The 21,535-nt window shown below is 48.7% G+C and overlaps 1 protein-coding gene across 1 annotated transcript in view; it reads left to right on the forward strand.

Moving 5' to 3' along the window:
• Nucleotides 1-19,494, forward strand: part of CD151 (CD151 molecule (Raph blood group)) — a 55,923-nt gene extending 36,429 nt beyond the window's left edge. The window contains exons 4-9 of the mRNA XM_026653920.2: nt 201-392; nt 6,904-6,978; nt 9,880-9,984; nt 12,425-12,580; nt 16,309-16,395; nt 17,555-19,494. Of these exons, the coding sequence (XP_026509705.1) occupies nt 201-392; nt 6,904-6,978; nt 9,880-9,984; nt 12,425-12,580; nt 16,309-16,395; nt 17,555-17,614 (675 nt within the window). The 3' untranslated portion in view covers nt 17,615-19,494. The remainder of the gene's footprint in view (nt 1-200; nt 393-6,903; nt 6,979-9,879; nt 9,985-12,424; nt 12,581-16,308; nt 16,396-17,554) is intronic.
• The last annotated feature ends 2,041 nt before the right edge of the window (nt 19,495-21,535 follow it).

Here is a 21,535-nt window from a genome sequence, read left to right on the forward strand (position 1 = left end):
AGAATCGGCTTCATTTAAAGCCTGATCAAAGCCCATTGAAATCAGTGGGAGTCTTTCCCTGGACTTGAGTAGGTTTTGGATCAGCCCCTCTGTCAGCAAGCTGAAATCTGATCCCTGTGGCCCAGCAGGGGATACCACTCCTGAAAAGGAGGAAGTGCCCACCTCAGATGCATCTCACCTGCTTGCCTCTCTTTATTAAGCTGGCAGGTGGGGCGGTGATGGCGGTGGGTATCTGGACTCTGGCCGAGAAGAGTGACTACATCAGTCTCCTGTCCTCCAACACGTACATGGCGACCGCCTACATCCTGGTGGTGGCGGGGATCGTCGTCATGATTACCGGGATCCTCGGGTGCTGCGCCACCTTCAAAGAGCGGCGGAACCTGCTGAGAGTGGTAGGTTTCCTATTTGTCCTAGGACAGTGCTGGGCACCAAACATCGTGTGTGTGTGTGAGGAGAGAGCTGCATCTCTGTTCCTCTGGACCTGGAGAGACGTACCGGTGACTCCCTGACTGGCCCGCTCTCCTGTTTGGGATGGATGGTCTCTAGTACAGAGGAGACTTTCCTTTCTTTCTGTCCCACTCAGAGAATGTATTGGTTTCTGTATGTTTCCAAAGGTGCTAAATAATAAATATACGGTACTTTTCATCTGAGCATGTCAAAACATTTCCAAGCAAAGGAAATGTTCAGGCTGGTAGGGAAAAAATGGGAATAAATTTGGAAGAGAAGACAGGGTGGGGCATTTAAAACCAAAAAATAAGTAATTGTGATTCCACTTGATTCAAAGCAAAACATTTCTTTTGATTGGTTTCTTGAGCATTGCAAAATTTCGAACAGCACAAAAATTTTCACACACATACAGCCCTAATTTTTTTTTTTTTTTTTGTCAAAAAAAACAAACAAAAAATCACTTGACATTTTTGACTAGCCCTAATAAATCTCAGGTCTGGGCTATACTGCAGACCTATAGCGGTGTGAAAAATTCACACCCTGGAGTGACGTAGTTATACCGATCAAACCCTCCATGTAGACAGCACTACGTCGGCAGGAGAACTTCTCCTGTCAATATAGCTACTGCCTCTCGGGGAGGTGGATTAGACGGGAGAGTTTTCTCCCATTGACATAGAGCTTCTTCATTAAAGCACCACAGCGGCCCAGCTGCGCCGATGCAGTGTTTTAAATGTAGACTTGCCCTAATTCTCACTCGCTCGCTCTCAAATCTCCTTTGCGGTCCAGAAGATATACCTATCTCATAGAGCTGGAAGGGACCTTGAAAGGTCATCGAGTCCAGCCCCCTGCCTTCACTAGCAGGACCAAATACTGATTTTGCCCCAGATCCCTAAGTGGCCCCCTCAAGAATTGAACTCACAACCCTGGGTTTAGCAGGCCAATGCTCAAACCACTGTGGCAGTAGTTCATCAAGCAGCCCATCTGCAGTGGTGAGTGTAGTGACTGAAAGCAAGGGGCCATTAATTGTCATTTCATAGTAACAAAAGAGGACGCTTCCACTCGGGCCTTAACCGTTCCTTCAGTTTTGCAAACTGCTGTTGGCCTGAATGTCCCATCCCCTTTGTCCGAGTGGAGTGGAGACTGGGGCGGGGATAGGGAAAGGAGCCATGATGAACAGTACGTACCCTCTGTCTGTGATCCCACTTTGTGGGGTGTGGGTATGAACTGAAAATACAAGGTGGTGGAAAATGCCCCTAAAAGGCCTATGACGAGCTCTCAGGAGCTCTTGTTAGTGGCTCGTTCATTTGGTTCTTGAGGGGTGGTATTTGGCCCCTGGCCCTTAGCAGTTTGTTTTGGTACTAGCATAATTATTCACTGTGCTAAAGAGCTCTATTCATCTCCCTTTGTCTCTCTTTCACCCCTCCCCCCCTCCCAAGTTACAGATGAAAATCTGGTGGGTTTTCTTTGTTATTCTGACACAGAAAACTAATAATTGTCTCATGGAAACAAAAGGTTGTTCTCTGTCTTTTCTTTCCCGCTCTGCCTGTGACAGATCTATTGTCTCTCCTCTCCGCTGGCTTAGTTGATACTAAGTAATCCACAAAAGAAATATTTTGTGCTGGGCAGGGCTGAGTTGGTCTGGCTGGAGGCTCCTGCCAGCTCTGAGCTCAGCCAGTAATCCCAACATCTTCACAACAAAGAGAAAGGCATCTGTGCCAGTCTGTTCCAATTTCTCTCTGTACCAAAGGGCCATGTATATAGCGAGGTATGCTGCGATGGGGAGTGTCCTGTAATTTTCCAAACCCAGAGGCTCTTTAAAGCAAGTTGCAAGAATAATTTCAGACGGGGGGGTGGGGATATATGGGGCGGGGGGGGAGGGTTTGATCCAGGAAGGTATATTCTAGCTGCTTTTATATACTGGTTAGTTTTCACTCCCAGTTCAAGGCTTTCCTCTGTGTTTTGTTTCTCATTGCTGATTACCAAGATATTTGTGTGTCTAGAGCATTTTTCTCTTTCGCAGCCAGCCAGATTCACTCAGGGATGCCACAGTGATCCAAGCACTTGTGACGCCACAGTTGCTTCCGTGGGTTCCAGGCCTGCAGCCTGTTGACATCAGTGAGAGACACTTCCGTGAGCAAGAGCTGCAGGATCAGGCCCGCAGTGATGAGCTGTGATGTCACAAAATCTGGCTTGTTATAGTTCACCCTGACTGAGTTTCAGGTCCTCCCCCCCACCCCGATGGTGCAGCAGGCCAAGGAACCGTCTGATCCCTAGCATAGGCTAGAGCAATCCCAAGGCCTACTCTAACTGGAGCTCAGATTCTGTAGCCATTCTAACATTCAATCAGGGCACAGGGATGTTCAGGTTGCACACCCAACATACCCTGAGATGTCCCTATCCTATGGACTGCAAAGGTGTAGGGTTGCCACCTAGGATTCCCCCTTTACCAAGGAAATGGCTGTTAAGCCAACTTTCATTATGCTTTACACTGCTGGGATAGCATAAAGCAGGGAGAAACGTAACTGATTCTCAGTTACATAATGTATATGTCACTGTTGTGTACACAGCTCATTACAAGCGATCGTGGGTCTTAACAATCACGTGGAGACAAACATAGTGCACATGATAAAAGCAGGAGCCTGTCAGGGGTCACCAAATGAAATTAAGAGGCAGCAGGTTTAAAACAAACAAAAAGAAATATTTCTTCACACGACGCACAGTCAACCCGTGGAACTCTTTGCCAGAGGATGTTGTGAAGGCCAAGACTATAACAGGGTTCAAAAAAGAACTAAATAAGTTAATGGAGGATAGGTCCATGAATGGGTATTAGCCATGATGGGCAGGGATGGTGTCCCTAGCTTCTGTTTGCCAGAAGCTGGGAATGGGTGACAGGGGATGGATTACTTGATGATTACCTATTCTGTTCCATTCCCTCTGGGGCACCTGGCATTGGCCACTGTCGGAAGACAGGATACTGGGCTAGATGGACCTCTGGTCTGACCCAGTATGGCCATTCTTATGTAGGATAGAAGAGCTGAATATAAAAGATAGCCCTTGTTTTTCCCACATACATATGCCTCTCTTGAATATTTACATACACTGGAAAAGAGAATTGGTGGAAAGCATTTTGCTATTATTATTTAGATTACATCTGTGTCCAGAGGCTACAGCTAGGCTGGTGCCCCATTGTACAAGGTGCTGTACGTACAGAGTAAGAGACAGTTCCTGCCCCAGACAACATAGTCTAAATAGGTAAGATGTAACTGGTAAACGAAACAACCAGGCAGGGCTAACAATAACAACAAGATGTTTTAGCACAGGCTAGCTGAGTGCACAAGTGGTAGCTGTAGTAACCTTCACTCTATATAGGCTTTGATAAAACCTGTTTGCTAAAAAGTGGGAGGGCTCTTTAAGATAATATGGTGAGCTGAGGCCTTGTGATATGTGCCAGCTGCACTGGAATGCCTTTGACATCAGTGCAGAAAATACCCTGTATGTAGAAAATAGATGAAGGAAAGAGAAACTTTCCAGTTAATTGGTTGTTTTCTTTCCCCAATGCAGCAGCCTCACAGCACCATGATGTCAGAGGTATTACATAACCGGGCTTCAACAAAAGAAAGAAACCTTTTGTTTAGGAGTGTTCCTCTCCTTTTCTGTCCCTTTCAGCCTCCCATTAATGTGGCGCCCAGCCTTTGGTTATCCAGCACTCCATCGGGTGACTCATTCCCATGGTATGAATGGGTACCTTGTACAAGCATGTGCAGACACTTGCAATGTTCAGCTGAGAGCCAGTGGGGCTGGGAGTGAATGCCTGAGATTGTACACTCCTATTAAAGCCCAGCCTGCGGATAAAACCCAGTTGTCCCTCCCATGCAGCTGCTGAATCCCGGCAGAAGGTGAAAGAAGAAATCTGACCCAATGGACAAGGATTCTGAGTTGGCATAATCTCACTGGAGCAAGGCGTTTTGATTACCTGTGTCCCCTGACAAAAGGGGGAGCGCAGTGAGAAACGGAGGTTGTCACTCAGCAAAAGACAAGCTGTGATGCAAAGGCAAATTTGTTGCCTCCAGTTCTTTGCTTTTCCTAGCAGGGTTTTGTGGTGGTCTGTTTTTTGTAACATATAGATGCATTTATTTGATGCTAACCAGGGATTTTTTGAGGGGTGTGTAGCTCCTTTTGTGGGGCCAGGGGTGTAATAATACATGTAATTCAGGACTGAGGGACAGTTGGAGCCCGAAGACTGGAATTCCAGGGAATCCCACAAAACGGAGATAAGGTGCATTGGCAGAGGTGCCTGGCTGTTTGGGGGGTTGCAGGCACTTGATGGGACTTTGCTGGTACAGCTAGATATCAGATCCGATACTGTGTTTCCCATGCAGAACCGCACGAGGCTGCAAGGAGAACAGCCATCGGGGTGGGGCAAACATGGGACTTTCCAGCATGACTTCTTTCTGTGAAATAAGCTTGTGCGCATGGGGCAGTGTCTCTGACTGGTTCCCTAGTGGAGTAAATCACCATCAGAACTGACACTACCTGACAATTGTAGCAGAAGGGCCACAGTTAGAATGAGTATGTGACAGTCCCTAGAAGAGGTCTCTCCAGCTCTGGGCAAAGTTCTCTGGTGGGGCAGTGTGTGGGGAAGATGACACTGCTGAGTGCTGTGCGGTGCCTGTGCTGTGATGACATAGAGTATTACAGGATGAGCCCAAATTTACGCCCTTGGAGCTGTAGAATGACCTGGCCGTAGCTGCTTAGGTGACCATCACCATGGTGACATGACATTCAGGATAGTAGCTTAAATGAGGGCAGGGCATAGCCCTGTTTTCTGAGAGAATTTGGACTCGTGGTGTACATGATACTTAGATCCCACAGCACCGGATGCTTTAGGAAGAGAGCACTGGTTGGTCTCCAGGGATGTCAGTTTGATTCCTTCACCAAGATTAAAATTACGTTAAGAGCATTTTTTGAAATTTTCAACAGACACAAGGGATGTAAAAGATTAAACAATACGCCCAGGTTCAATTAATCCCTTCTGTATCTCACTGGACTCGACAGAGTTACACCAAGGATGGAGGTCAACCCTCCATGGTTAATTGTTGTGGGTGAAATTCACTTCTAGGGCTTACGTACCACTGTGACTAGTTCGGTGTTTGCACTACTTAAGGTTAAACTCCGTTATGAGGGTTTACTTGGTACCAGTGTGGCGCATAGGGATGAATTTCACTCTGTGTGAGTAACAGGCACATTTCAATACAGAGCTCCAGTGCTGATGTTTCACTCTGCATTCTCCTCTTAGGTCCCCGGAGCAGGGAATTTCCCACCCCAAATCAGGAAGCATTGCAATTGCCAGATATTGCCACCTTGTTGCATTGTTTCCTCCTTTGAACAATTGGCTGACTATTGAGTACAAAGTCCCTGCAGTTGCTCTCTGCACTGCAGCCTCATCCTTGGCTTCTGCTCAATTTCAAGAGCCTTCCCCATAGGATGCATGGTTATTCTGGGGCTCCCACCGCCGGGCGCAGTCAGATGTTCCTCTCCTATTTAACAAGCTAGTGTTGAGTTTCTACAGAGCAACTGGTGCAGCTGCATTTTGGAGGTGGGGTGGGGTGGGTGGCATCTGCAACTGAGCTACTGCATCCGTGGAATCCAGTTAGTTGCATTTAATTAGTTATACATGACTGCTCATAGGAATGACCATGCCATATCACACCCATGGTCCATCCAGCCCAAAATCTTATGTCCGTCGCTGGGCAGTACAGGCTGCTTCAGAGAATGATGCAGGAGCCCCTAGAGAATAGACAATTCTCGATTAACTTGTCCAGAGTTATAGTTTCCTCCTAACACCTTTGAGTTATGCCCTGAAACATGAAAATTTAGTTCTCTTATACATTTTCTTTATCCCACCTAATGTGACTGGGGATGTTCTTATCCAATCAGTGTCCTGTCTCTTGGAATCATGCTAAACTCTTGCCTTCATGATACATTGTAGCAGAGAGTTCCTCACACTAAGCGTGCATCATATAAAAAGAGAAATCCTTATCAATAAATGTGTTACTTTTCAATTTCATTGGATACCCCCTTGTTCTTGAAGTAGGAAAAAGGGTAAATAGGAGCTGTCTCCTCCAGTTCAGCTGTAATTTCTGTCTTGCCCTTTATTAGATACACTTATCATATCACTACTACCCTCATCTTTCCTTCCTCCTTTACTTCCTACTCTTTGATAAGCCCTCTTGTTGCTGCCCATCTTAAATTACATTATAACCTTTTCCATGCCCAGCACCCAATACAATGAGCCCCTAATACAGATCAGGTCCTTTGAGAGCTGCTGTAATACAAAGAATAATACTGATAGATTTAAGCCTTTTTCCTGATCATCTAAATTTAACTTCCAGGACTTCTCTCCCACCCTTCCTGATGCTCTCTTTTAACAAAAACGATTTTACCATTGTCTTGCAGTACTTCATATTGCTGCTGTGCATTTTCCTGCTTGAGATCATTGCTGGAATCCTGGCCTATATCTACTACCAACAGGTAAGTGGATGTCGAACTAAGAGGATCAATCCAGAGAGAGCGGGAGCGGCTACTTCTCACCCAATTTCTATTTAGCGATTGGGCCTAAACCAACATTTCAAGGGCTTTGAATCCGTGATTTGGTTTGGGCCCATCTATTCCTTACCCCAGCTTGATTCCCTCCTTACTCACATCCCCCAATATACAAAATGCATCAGGTTATAAACCATATTTGACAAGGCCTTAGTCTGTTACGTGAGTATTTGGGAGTCAGATGAAGTTCAGCTCCTTCCTGCACATCATCTTTTCTCCCCCCTCCCTCTGTGAAGAGAGCTGTTGGAGTGAATCCTCTTGTTTCTAGTACGGAGGATCAGCCTGAGGATTTTTCTGATGTCCGGAAAGGAAACAAGGGGCAATTGTAATTTATAGTTGTGCCGTCTAGTATGTCCATGAAGCAGAACATAAGAATGGCCCATCTAGCCCAGTATCCTGACTTCTGACAGCGGTCGTCAATGGCAGATGCCTCAAAGAGAATGAACAGAACAGAGCAATCATCAAGTGATCCACCCCTATGGATCACCCCAAGTGATCTGGCAGTCAGAGGCTTAGGGATGCCCAGAGCATGGGGTTGCGTCCCTGACCATCTTTGCTAATAGCCAAGCAGAAACGCTCCCGGCTAAACCCAGGAAGCTCATGGACGGGAAATGGTCCAGCTGGGGATAGAGCAGCACCGCCACAACTCAAAATATCCCCGAGGGTCGGCTGCAGTCGTAGACAACTGAGCTTGAAATCCCCACGAGGGAGCGATGGCTTCATGTTATCACGCTGGATATGGCCGACGAGAGGCATACCGCTTGGGAGGCTCCCTCAGACGAGGCTTCTCTCCCCCACCCTTTGAGGGAGGCTGGGTGTCTGAAGAGGGCAGACTGTTGGAGATTGTCTGAGGAGGTGTCTGACAGGGAAGTGTACATTGCAGAGGGGTACAGGTGTTTTCAGTGGCTCTGTGCTCACATACTGTAGGCTTCCCTGGATTACACCCTTAAGCTGGGAACTTTCATCCTGCCTCAGGGCTCCCAGACTTTGCCCCCCACCTCCCACAAAGGTGGCATTAGCAGTTTGCTTGTAGCTAAAGAGCTATGCCTCATTTGTATCAAGTGAAATACATTCCAGCTGCCTCTGTCTTTAATATGGAGGATCGGCCCCATGGAGGCTATTGAACCCAGAAAGCCATGCTCCATCTGGACCTGAGCAAAGACTAAAGTAACACATGGCAATGGATGAAATGGTGGAAACTTCTTGGATCAAGGTGGAGCATGGCATGCTGGGATTGTAGTCTCTCTGGCAGAGCCGCTGGCTGCTTTGTAGATCACCCACTGGCATTTGGCTTACTAGCTACACTGATTCCCCCCACCCTCTTTTATGTAAAAGTCCTTCCTTCCCTGGGCTCCGTCTGCTTTCTCTCTTTGCAGCTGGTTTTCTTTCTCCCCTTCCCTTGCTGTCGTGTCCACTGCGTGCGTATAAACTGTGTGTTTGTTTCTTTTGCTGTCTTTGTTCCATGCTGCAGTTCTTCCCCGTGAGCCCGCAGGTAACTGCTTTTCTCCTGAGTAATATTTCCGCTAGTGGACTCTGTCTCTTTGTTTGCCTTTGGTGCCCATGAGCTGCCAAACTTTTCTTCTTGTGTTTGCTCCTCTAAATATTTTGCACTTCTAAAGAGCCCAAGATCTCAAAGCACTTTGCAAACGTTAATGAATGAAGTCTCGCATCACCTCTAGGAGGTAGGTGTTACTCCCATTTGACAGAAGAGGGATGAAGAACCACTACTACATTCAGCAGATTTGAAGTAGAGGAGAAAAACTCAGGCCATATTCCCCCAACCCAGTGTAACTGAAATGTTCTTTTCCTGCATTCCACCCCACAATTATTGCTTATTACTAAGAAATACATGTACATAGAAAAGCTTTTTCCCTATCTGGCCATCTGGCCTTTTCCCCCTGTTTGGTTTATTCAGCGATGCCATCTACACGCATGATGACATTGTTCAGGAACATGGGAGAATTGTGATTTCACAGGCACTGGATTATGGCATCGTTACTGAATGGACCAGGCAGGAGGAGGCTGATTAGAAAGGAGGCAAATTTTAGCCATATTTTGTCTATTCGCAGGGATGGGCAGGAAAATACCGGAAAAGGACATGACATAGTCTGGTGGTGCATCAGCCAGCTAGACAGAGAGAGAAGTTTGTGGATACGTTAGTGTGAGTGTGTCACTGTGAAGGACACTCTCAGGCTTGACATGCTCCACATATCAGACCTTCTTTCTGAGCAATGTCATTCTGGCTTTCTGAACCTATCTCTAGTATCACAAGGGCTGCTGCAGTCTGGGAGGCAAGAGGCTTAAGATCCCTCCTCATGCTCTCAATCTCCTTGTGCGACATCCCTTTCACTCTCTGATATAAAAGGTATGTAGACTGCACAACTTCAGTCCAGCAGGTCCAGGGCTCTGAATTCCTAACACTCCTAGCCAGATCCTTTTGGATTTAGTTCTCTGGCAGCCCTTTTTCCGGAGGCGTGAGAGCCCCTTTGATCCTAGAGGAATATTCATAAGGCAGGAATGAGATTTTTAGAGAAGGGCAATCCTGTTCTGCGGCAGGCCTGTCCCTCTGGATGGCATCCCTTTCAATGTGGAGGCAGGCTCACGCTGGCCTTGCAGGGCAGGGGAGAATGATGTTTAAAGAGTCAGGAGAGGCAGAAATAAGTGCCTGTGCTTTCTTGGAACCAATGGGGTCTACACTGGAGGCAGGGTTATAGCTTCCACAAAGTTCTCTGCTGTTCTCCAGGAGTGAAAATGATAGAAAATATAAAGGGGTGATGATAAGGAAGGTGTCTGCCTCATGATTTCACCTCTGCTACCCCTTTTGTTTAGCTGAGTATGGAGCTGAAGCAAAACCTGAAGGACACCATGACCCAGAAGTATAGGAAGGAGGGAGAGGAGGGCGTGACCAGCGCGGTGGACAAACTGCAGCAGGAGGTAGGCCTCAAAGACACAGGGAGAATTAAACCTATGATAGAGCTAAAAATTATACCATCCTTCGATCACTGGCTCCTTATCATTAGAGATAACGGTGTTCCCCATGTCGCTGTCTGGAGTGGTCAATGACCGTGAGCGCCAGCCTCAGGGCAGACTGTCAAAAAGCAGGGCAGAGACCCCAAACTTGTGGTATGTTCTATAATTGGATTTCACCAAAGCAGTAACAGATGTGAACGCCCGGATCACTGTACTAGTCTTACCATGAAGTGACAGATAGTCGCCCTGGGCACTCTGGTCTATCTTGCCACCCAGGCAAGACAGACTTAGTGACAAAAGGTCACTTACAACAAAAATCACTAAATATTCAGGTTGCTTCCAAGAGAATGCTTTTTTTTCCTAGGTCCAGCCCTTGCGAGAATCCAAACAGCAAAGATATAACCATTTTTTCTTGTGAGCATCTTTATATGCCCTTCCCCCAGAGTTCAAACTGATGGGATGAGTGCTCCTCACATAACTTCTTCATGGGTGGATGGGGTGATCAACAAAGTTTTTGTCCTACGTTGGCCCATTTAGTCTTGATAGTCCTTCTTGATGGGCGGGGGAACCACGCTTCCTGCCTAGGTTCACCAGTTCTGATCAGGCATTTTTACAAGTATAAACCAAAACGTTCATATTACCTTATAGTATGGGATACAGGCATTACAAATAAGATTAATGCATGCAGCAACTTACAAGCATTCTATTGAGTCTAAACATTAAACACATCCTTACAAATCTAACGCCTACCTTGAACAATATTAACATACAAGGTGAGTGGGTCTGGTTTCCAGCTATGAATTTGTCAGTGCTCAGCTGATGCCACCAGCCTTGGCAAGATGGCACCTGGCTTACCAGCATCACACCCCACTATCCCCAACTCAGACAGGATGGATATGATGCTGCGTCTGCTGTCACAGAGACTGGGACTCCTGGTCTCTGAGCCGTGTGATTGCTTGAAAGGGGAAGGGTGACATTCACATCACTTGCTGAATGAACTAGTTCTGGCCAGTTCAGTATTGATAGTTGCTTGCTTCCAACAGGTTGTCTACAGGATGGAAGTGGAGGAGTTTGGGGGGAATTGCTAATGTTAATCAAGCTTCCCAATACCCCGCAGAGTGAAGTATAATGACTGAAGTGCCCTGTTGCTCCAGGCACTGCCAGAGAGTTGGGGGACTGAACGATAGAAATGACTGAATAGTCTTGATAACTTCATAATCCAGTACCTCTCAACCCCTCCCCAGGAGACATGCCCCTTGCTATAGACCTGAATTTACCTCCAACCCACACCAGCCTGATGTCCCACTGCCTGACTCTCACTTCTGTTATGATACATGTCCATGAGACATGCAGGGTCACTGACGTGAGGTTCTCGGGAGGGTTGTACAGGCTTTAGAATGGACTCCCACGTCGCCGGGGTGGCCTGCCGGGGCACTTTCTCACGTTTCCCGTTCTGGTCTGTTTTCTCATGCCTCGTGTTAAGGTGTTGAGCGGCTCGGTGTGTATTCTAGTGCTTGGTGTCTCCTGATTCCGTTCACGAGGTACGGAATCCATGGAGCTGAGGACTTGGGGCTTGTTCAGGTCACAAGTAGAGAGAGGTCCAGTCTTCAGCAGTCAAAGCACTGCTGTTTGTCAATGAATAATACTAACCGGCAGTTCTGTAGTGCCTCCTGTCTGAGGACCCCAGAGCAATGCACAAATGTTAATCCGGGCCTTGCCGCTCTCGGGTGAGTATTTTACAGGTGAGGAAGCAGAGGCAACGTGAGACTAAGTAACTCACTCAGTGCCCTCTGTGATGGAGCTAGGAATTGAGCTCTCCTCTCCTGATTCTCAGTCCTTGGCCACAAGCCCACCTTTCCCCTCATCATTGCCATCAGGATGTGAGTGCGCTGAGGGGCACACGGATGCAGCCCTTTATGGTCTGAGGGCATGAGTTGTTCCCATAAGTGGGATGAGAGACAGACAGTTGTGCGGGGACCCACCCAGGAAACAAGCTCATTCTGCTGACTACAGCTACCCCCTAGGCTGTGGGTGTGCTGAACAGCAGAGTTGTCCGCAGTCATCCGTCATTTGATTCAACGCGAGCATGATTGGTGCTGTTCAGTTTTGTTGTCAAGACCAGAAGGTGCTGCAGACGAGGCCCATCTCTGTACAGAGACGTAAGTGGCTAAAAGAAAGGCATTGTGGATATTTAAGGGACATTTTTAGGAACCTTAGACACGAAGGTCGCCCATAATTATAGCAGCTCATAAAAACACAGGCAGACCTAAGCAGCCGGACTGGCCAATTGACGACGCTCTGCGGGGGATGTAACTAGGAGCTGGGTGAGGATGGATGTAGGGGATGGTGCTGTGCTTTCTGGTGACAAACTGCTGACTCATCCTGTGCTCTTGTGCGCATACAGTTCAAGTGTTGCGGCAGCAATAATGCTACAGACTGGAGTGAGAGCATCTGGATCAAATCCGCGGAGGCCGGAGGGCGGAAATTCCCAGACAGCTGTTGTAAGACGATAACAGAAGCGTGTGGCCGGAGAGACCATCCTTCCAACATCTACAAGGAGGTAAAGAACAAGCTGACGTCAACATTCCCGGGATCACACTGCGGGGGGACCTGCTGGGCAGACTGGTTTGGTGCTTGTTTAGGGCTGAAGGCAAAGCCTACTGAAGTCAGGGGGTGGGCAGGGACTTTCCACTGAAGACTTTAGTTCTCTAACTTTGTTCCCCACCCCCAATCCCAAATGCACCCATCCGGGGAGGAGAGGGAAAGGATACTATTAACCTTTAAGCACCAGGAATCAGGCTGTCTTCACTCCAGCCACACGAGCATTACGACAAGTGCTGTAGTAATCACAGATATCATGGGTGTGGGATCAGAGCTGATGTCCTGCGTAAGCGTGGTACAAGTTACCTAGGTAGCGCCTTGCAGATGGGAGTGTGGATTGGGCGTGTAGTTCATTTAAAATCAGTGCAGAAATTGCCTTCCGGCGTTAAAAAGCTCGAGGGGCATGTTAAAGAATCCTGTGCAGCAGGCAGCGCTAGCGACTCGCAGCACAAGTAGCAGGGAACGTGGTTGTGGGTGGGGAACATGACGCTGACAAGAAGTGCACCCCAGGAAATGGGGAAGGGAAGAGTAGGAAGCATGTTGCTGATGGGAAAAGTGAGGCTGGCCTAGTGCTTCTCCTCTTCAGTTCCGGGCAGGAAACCTGGGTTTGAGTCCCACAATGCATGTGGCATCTCAGCAGCTTTGGCTTTGGTAGGCTTTGAATGGAGTCCCATCCAGTCCTCATCTAGAAGGGTGCTGGGTGCTAGGATGGTAGGGTAGATGGATTTGGCCTCCAGCATGAAGGAAAGAGAGGTCAGAAGAGGAGGGAAAAGGGGTGTTGTAGAGTCAAATTAGTACAGTCCCTGTTGGCTAGAGCTGGGCTAGGCAATGTTTGGGTAGAGGGGAAACCCCTCTTTACTCTGACAAACAAAATAATCAACAAATGGGTAGCTAAGCACTCATCAACCTGACTCGTGGAGGGGTGAGGTCTTGCAGGGGGAATTGATTCAGGCACCCACAGTATTGTTGCCCCTTTTTGACCCGAGCGGCTAGTCAAATTTGGGGCCCTGAGGATGTTCCAGTTAGAAGTGGGAAGTGATGGAGTCCGGTATTCTCTTTAATGCAATCGTGTTTATTTACAAGGAGCGCACCAAGTCCTGCTTCTCTTAACACAGGAGGAACTGGGAACAAAAGGAGCCGTTTTTTAGTTAACCACCCCAAGAGAGACCCCAAAGGTCTCTCTAGCTTTCCCCAAGGTCACACAGGCTACTCCTTGCTTGGCTTTCTTGCTTTTGGCCTCTGCCTCCCTCTCCGTTCTTGTCTGTTCTCAGTACCGAGTGGAACCCTGCTCCCACATGGGGCAAGTTTCTGGGCAGGCTCTAGTAGGCCTTGTTTTAGGTGTGTCCCCGTAACTGTCTCTTACAGCTATTGTTCACACATAGGGTGAACAAGGTTTTAACTAAGCCTATAGCAAAGTTTCACCTGGCTCATAACAGTATAAATACATTTGCCTCAACCTAGGGACTGTTCACTGGCTTTCTAGCCTGATTTTCCCAGCAACATAGCCAGCGCCCTAACCTGTGGAGTCAGCACCATGGCTGGCTGCCTTGAGACAGGTAATTAGAGGGGTGGGGAATGCCTGCTGGAGTCTTTTCCTTGTTTATAATTTCCCATGATGGAGACACCGCAAATGAAGAGGTGGCCCCTTAAAGTCAGATATTCCTTCTCACAGGGCATGTGCGTTCAGCAGGACTCACACGAGGATTAGACCGTTTTAGGAGCATGAGTAACATTTGCCGCTAAGTTGAGCAGATCAGACAGATATAAGGGAAATCAGCCCTCGTGCCTCAGGGCATGAATAGTGATGATGGAACCAGAGACTTGAAGTTCAGCTGCTTAGGCAGACTGCTCTGAGCTAGGAATGTCAGGAGGAAGGGGCGAGCTCAGGAGATTTGTGGCTCTGGGCTGGTTGGCTAGAACTGGGTAGAGCCTCTTGCCTGGCACTTCCCCCACATCTGCTCCTGGCCCCAGCAAGGAATCACAGAAGTGAAACTAATGACAGAGGGCCCACGAGGCAACCCTGAGATAGCATAACGGGGGAACCCATGTCAGAGATGGGGTTGGGGGCTGCCTTTTTGACCTCTCACTGCCCGCACAGCTGCCCAGTTGATCTACAAGGTGGGTGGGGTAATACCTTTCATTGGACCAACTTCTTCTGAGCCACACGGAGCTCATCTTGTCTCTCTCACCAACAGAAGTTGGTCCAATAAAAGAAATGACCTCACCCACCTTGTCTCTCTAATACCCTGGGACCAACAGGGCCACAACTACACTGAGAGAGCGCCCAGGGCTTTGGAGGCTGGATTAGCTGGGGAGAGAGCCCGTGGGTGGTGGGAGCCAGGTTAGCTGTGGAGGGGCTGGGTGAGCTCTCAGGGGAGAGAGCCTGCGCGATGGCCCCCAGGGTTTCGCTAAGAGGGGGTAGTTCAGGCAAGATTTTAGTGGGTTTGAAAAAATTAGACAAGGGTTGGGTCATGAAGGTAATAATGGCTCCAGAATGGGACAGCTGGGGATAGCTTAGATTTTGAAGTCCAACCATGGACCAAGCAGGACCTGTGCCTCTCCACCCCTACGCCCTCTGCCTGTATGTTACACTCCTGTCCCCTCCCTCCGTCTCTCTCTGTAGGTTGTAAGCTCTCTGGGGCAGGAGCCTTGTTACCCTCTGTTTGGAAGCTGCCCTGCTCGGTCCCACAGAAGATCTGACTCACTAGATTAACCCACTTAATCATTTAAAGACCCTTGGATCAATATTCAGCCAACCCTGTCGCTGCTTCTGTTTCAGCAACGACTTGGCAAGGCTGGGAGGGGAGCAGGCTGCCAGCCAAGGACACAATTACAAGATGGAGGCGGGCAGTGCCTGACCTTTTTGGGCCCACACCTCCCCATCTCATCGCTCTTAGAAACAATCCTACATGGAATTCTCCTTTAAAGGGCTGCTGCTATTTTAGGAGACCTTGTGGCTGGTCCCAACTGCAGTTCCTGGAGACCCGGCAAGGGCTTCCTTGCCCTTTTTCAGGTCAAAGCCATTACAGTCGTAGGGTGGAGCCTTTGGGGTCACTGGGTATCGATGCAGCATCCCTTGCAGGCAGGTTCTGGCAAGGATGAGACCTTCCAAATAGCTTGGGGAAAGATTTCCTCTCTGCCACCAGAACGCAACTCAGCCCCAGGCGTATGGGAGGTCACAGCCTCACCCACCTCTGGCTGCAGGGCTGATGTTGGTCTCTGTGAGGGGACTTGCCTCCCCATCGCCTGTGCCCAGCTGGGCTGCTGTTTTAGCCTAAGCTCTGCAGTCACTGCCTTGCTCACTTGCCATTTGTAAGGCTGTTGCCCTGGACCTATTGAAGCCTGCTAGCCATTTCTGGGGAGCTGCCAGGCTCCCTGCTATAACAGTGGTTACTGTCCATGCTGCACTGTTACATTCTGTATCTGTAACAAGGGTGGAAGTGTAGATTATGAGCTCTCTGTGTGCTGTCTGTACAACACCTAACAGGATGGGACATTGATGCCTGACTGGGGTTCCTGGATGCCACCATAACACAGATAAGAATAAGTTGTATCAAGGAATCCGTCCTGTTAGTTTTCACTCCCATTCATTCACCCACCTTCCAGGGTTGCAAACATTGTAATGCATGGGGGGCAAGGGATTAAACCAAAACTAACTCCTGTCTATTCTTCCCGTCCCCCGCACAGGGTGGCTGCATCACTAAGCTGGAAAACTTCATCCAGGAACACCTGAAAATTATTGGAGCGGTGGGGATTGGCATTGCTTGTGTTCAGGTAAAGGGACTGACTGCTCGGGAGTGGGGAAGCTTGGCCCACGTTAAGACAAACCCTAGGACAGTGAAGCACCATCTGCCGAGCCCAGAGCATGGCTAGGAAGTTATGGCACTGATTCGTTGGAAGTTTGGTGTGTGGGTCTCCACAAACTGCTAATCTAAACTTGTGGGATCCAAGGTACAGATGCCCTGAGCTAGTTTCCTTTCCTTGTGTCTATAAAAACGGAGGCTTTAACTATGCTTCCGAGAGAGAAATTCCGATGCTAAAACCCAGTGCAGTGGGCTGAGGAGAGCTGAGCTCCGGGTTTGCTCTGAAATGCGGATACGGCCTAGGTCCTGCTGTTATCTATTGTAGAGTGAGGGAGACCTCTAGTGGGGATTCCCCACAATTACCAGCATAGATGTTGCCGAACCAGAGTAGTTTTGTGCCTGATTTTTTTCCTTTGCTTTGTCACCAGAGGTGAAAGGTGCTGTGGCCTTGATACCACTCTGAGGATAATGTGAAAAAGTGACACACATTCCAGGGGCGGTACATTATCCTTTTAGCCTGCCTGTGTCTTAGAGGAAAGGTGCAGGGTATTCTCTCTGGTTCAAGATTCAGGCTTTCCCAGGGGAGCAACAGTGGGATATGATCTCAGTTCCCCTTTTTCTGGCTAGTAACCGAACTGCACCAATTGGATGTCTGTAGCTGGTTGTAGGGGGAGACACCCTGCGTTGCTCATCGTCTCCTGCTGTTTTATTGAAACACAGAGCTTGGGTTTCCCAAATGCTCAGCTCATCCATTGAGCACCCATTGCAATCAAGGTCCGGTAGGAACGTTACGAGCTGCTTTCTCCTCATCCTCTCTACATCCAGAATGACCCCTCCCCTTCCAGGGTTCCTGGAAGTACAGTCAGTTCTCAGAGGCTTTAAATCCGATGGAGCCTGATTTTCCAGAGGTGCTGAATACATGCAGCTCCCAGCAACTTCAGCTGGAGTTGTGGGTGCTCAGCACTTCTGAAGATCAAGTCCTGTGTCAGACAGAGGAGTCAAACTGGCCTCTGTGAGAAGACCCAACTGGCTGATAGCTGTTAACCCGTTAGGGTACATAGACCCATCTTTACACAGCTGCCCCTAAGCACACATCATGTTTCTCCGTCTCGTATCTCCTCACCCTTTAGATCTTTGGAATGATCTTCACCTGCTGCTTGTACAAGAGTTTAAAGTCAGAACCATATTAGGAGCACCAGGAAATCCATCAGCTCCCCCTCTACCACCACCCGCAATGTCTGTCAACCCCACCAGCTTCTACCCAGCAGCAAAGAAACATCAGTAACTCGAGGACTTGCCTTCCTTATGAAGTGACTCTTGGATCATCCAGCACCTACCCTGCCTCTGCCAGAGAAGGCCACCCTCCTTGAGGTGGCACAGGACGGCCAGGAGTTCAGGGGGTTCCCTGTGTGTTCTAGAGCAATTGAACTGCAGATTCCACTCTGCTAGAAGCTTTAACAAACCAGGCCCATGTTGCAACCTGAAAGAGAAATCATCCAAGCCCATTGGGGCCCAGCCGTTGAGGTATCGGGATTCCACACAAGAACAATGGTTCGCTCTGGCTGATAGACCACTCAGCAGCCTGTGCACCGACCATGAGGACAGATGATGTCTCTGTGCTGGGTGGGAGCCCACATCAATTCTCACATCCAGAAGGTTCCCCTTAGGCCGTGCCCATGCCCTAACAGAGCTATATTCCATCTATACCTGCTCTTGTCAGTTGCTGCCGTCACCTCTCTCCATCTCCCCAGCAGGAGGGTGACCTGCCAGAACTCTGATCTTGCCCGAGGTGTGGCCGGCTGGGGTTACCTTGCCCCTTCTTCCTCGAAGCCTCCATCCCACTCAGAGCCCATTGCAGAAACAGGGGCTCTTTGCCTTCAGTGACTGGAGAGGGAGTGTTCAATCATTTTCTGACTCTCTGCGACTTATATTTTATTTAGTGGTTTCCAGTGTAAATGGGAAAAATTAACTTGTCCCCCCTCCTGCTCCTTGTCTGACAGGCCCTATAGTGGGCCATGAGGGGAATGTGTTGTACCTTGCCACATATGGGTGTTTAAATCCTTTGCCCTTTCAGTTGCCGGAATGGCCTACTGAAACACCACTCCCCAGAGACACCCTCTCATGTGACGAGATACTCCCCAGCCGTATGAATTAATTCCTGCCCAAGAGAGACAGGTGTGGAGGCTGCAAAGGAAATGCACTAAGGATTTTGTACAGGCCTCCCTGGATCTCATTAATCAGTTAGGCACTCTGGCTCTAATTAAACCTGTAACCCTGCTTTCTCATTCCTCTCACCCAGTAACCTGCAGGGTCAGCTTCATCTGACTGCAAAATAGACTTGGTAAATTGGTAGTACCATGGGATGCTAGTTAACTGTCTGGTTAGTGTAAATGCATCGTGACTTCACTAGAATCCGTGACACTTTTCAGGGGAAACGATGTCTGTTGCCAACATAGTCTCTCCCTATGGCTGTGAACCATGGTGCCAGCTGGGTGCTAGCTTGAATTCCTGGCAGCTGCCCAGGGATGTTGTTCTGAATCGCCGATGTTCCATCGGTGCTTCCAAAGGCTAGACCCGGCACACGGACACCTGGCAGGCTTTGCTTGGTGCAGCTGTGAAATTTACATAGCACCTTTAGAGACGCATGGGTGAAAATTGGGTCCTCGAATGCCCAAACTGGTAATTAGCTCTGAAGTGAAACTAAATCAGGATTGGATGCCTTTCTAAAAAAAAATGTGCTGAAGCTCAACCTTCAGAGATGGGTTCGATGCAGGAGTGCTTCCCATCATAAGCACTGTCAGTAACCCCCTTCCATCCCAGGCATTCACGCTACACACCCAGCACAGCATCCTATGCACGGGGACCCCTGCTCCAAACGATTTACTACGCCACCCAGCACAGCAACAGATTCATGGCATTCCCTGGAGCTGGATTCTATACCCTTCCATGCTCTGATTAAGTTTTACTTCACAGAGATCTCTGTGGTCCTGGTGCTGGAGGGGAGAAATCACAAGCTACTAAGGCATGTAATTTACCCTTGATGATCAGCAACTGCAAATCCCGTCCCCCAAACTGATTACTCCCCTCTCAGTCCCTTCAGATCCAGGGTGAAGTGATGACTTAAAAGCACATGCTGGGTTGTGCAGTAAAGTGAATAATGCAGGGCTGTGTGGGTTGGCCGCCTTGAGAGTCCCAGCCTAAGAGTGTCTGTGGGTCCTTGGAGACACTTCCTCTGTCAGTAAGAGTGAACAGAGGTGGAGTGTGGGTTGGGAAAGTGCGTTCACTGCAGGAAGACAGTATAAGCTGAGTGACTTATTCCCTTCCTTGGCCTTTTGTTATGGAGTTTGTTGTGACTCTGGGCACATACTGAGCCCAGCAGCCGGACAGTTAACAGTTGTGGAATCCCCCAGTGTCCCACAGGGCCTGTTACACTATCAGGAGACTTTGCTCCATATACCAGAAGCCTCCCGGTAAGAGGTTAAAAGGTGATGAGAAAAAATCAGGGCAGGTGAAACTGGGAATCCCCAATGCAGCAGCAACATGAAATCATTCTAGATGCTAACACAGGCAAAGAGCATGTGGGAGGGGCATTTTTGCCCCTGGGGTGGTGGAAGGGGGAAAGAGAACCTAAATTATTACAGAACGCTCTAAAGGATAAAACTCTAAATTATTGCTCGTTTTACACTTCAGTTCCTGAGAAGTTGACTATTAACAAAAAGGAAAATACTGAGCACATTGCTTGAAGCAATATTTCTAGTTACTTAAGTGTGTATTGCTAGTTGTCTATCCCCACTCCCTGGAAGGCATACTGTCCAGAGGGAGGGAGTGACCAGGCCTTGTCCGCTGAGCTGTTTCCCCCATGTCATATTCATGGTTTGTTTGTTTTTATAACTCAGTTTAAGTTGCTGGTCAATTGACAATAAAGCTAAAGACTCTCTACTTATCCTTTGTACCAGTACCAAAGAGATAACATGCAGTAGTGGTTTAGCAGGATTGCAGGGTCTACAGCGACAGGAAGGGTCTCAGAGAAAACAGGCCAAAGCTGGGGGTTCACGATCCTCAAAGGGGTTGCAAACAAATGTGAGGAAATCACAACAACCCTGCCCTTCCCATATTGCTAAGTGGGAGTGGGGGTCTCCATATGGAAAAGCTTGAAAAGCGCAGATCTACAGGAGCTGGTTTTCAGAGTGCTGAGCACTCGCAGGTCCTGGGAGCTGTTGATGCTCAGTGCTCCTGGATATCCAATCCTGCAAGGTGCCGAGAGCTATTAACTCACATTGAAGCCAATACAAGTTTAGAGCATTCGGCACCTCCTGTTCCCCAACAAGAGGCCTGATCAGAGCTCATGGACGTCTATGGGAAAACTCTCATTGGCTTCACTGGGCTTCAGATCAGGCCCAGGCTGAAGCATGTGTCTCAGGGCACGAGTGTGCATAGTATACAGTACACACTGTAAATAACAAGGGTTGAATAAATAGGGAGCATGGGACAGGATAAAAAAACCTGCTGGACCCAGCTGGTCCTTCAAACCTGAACAAGTTGATCTGGGAGAATAGAGTGGGAAGCAGGAGACAAATTAGTTCCATGGCACTGTTTAGCCAGCTTGATAGGGGTCCAGTCCCGCAAGGTGCTGAGCCACCACAGCTCCTAAGGTAGCTGCGGACCCAGCAGCTCATGGAGTCAGGCCCTGAGTGAGCGCACACAGAGGTGTTTGCACACACTGTGCCGCATGCTCAGCTTCACATTCGTTGCCCTAGTGCAAAGAGTGACAGCAGAGGCAAGCTCAGTACAGCTCCCACAGGCTCTGCCAGGGGGCAGCTCCTATCCAGCCCAGCGGCTAGTGCTGCTGCCTCTGGCCTGCCAGGGGCTGTGTTCAAGTCCTGGCAGCAGTAACAGGCAGGATGTGTGTGAGCAGTGAGTCCAACCCCTGGCCAGAGAGCCCTGTTCCGTGGTTAATTCTGCTCTACCGTCTGACCACCAGTTGCACCCACCCACGCACACTATACTTAACTGAAGTCCTCCACATCTGGTACAGGGGCTTGCACTGGCTACTGCAGGTCAGTGGAATGCAGCAGCAGTGTGGTGCTATACGATGAGTTCTGCTTCTGTCT

Source organism: Terrapene carolina, unplaced genomic scaffold (genome assembly GCF_002925995.2).
Source record: "Terrapene carolina triunguis isolate 2854851 unplaced genomic scaffold, T_m_triunguis-2.0 Scaffold171, whole genome shotgun sequence".
Taxonomy (NCBI): Eukaryota; Metazoa; Chordata; order Testudines; family Emydidae; genus Terrapene; species Terrapene triunguis.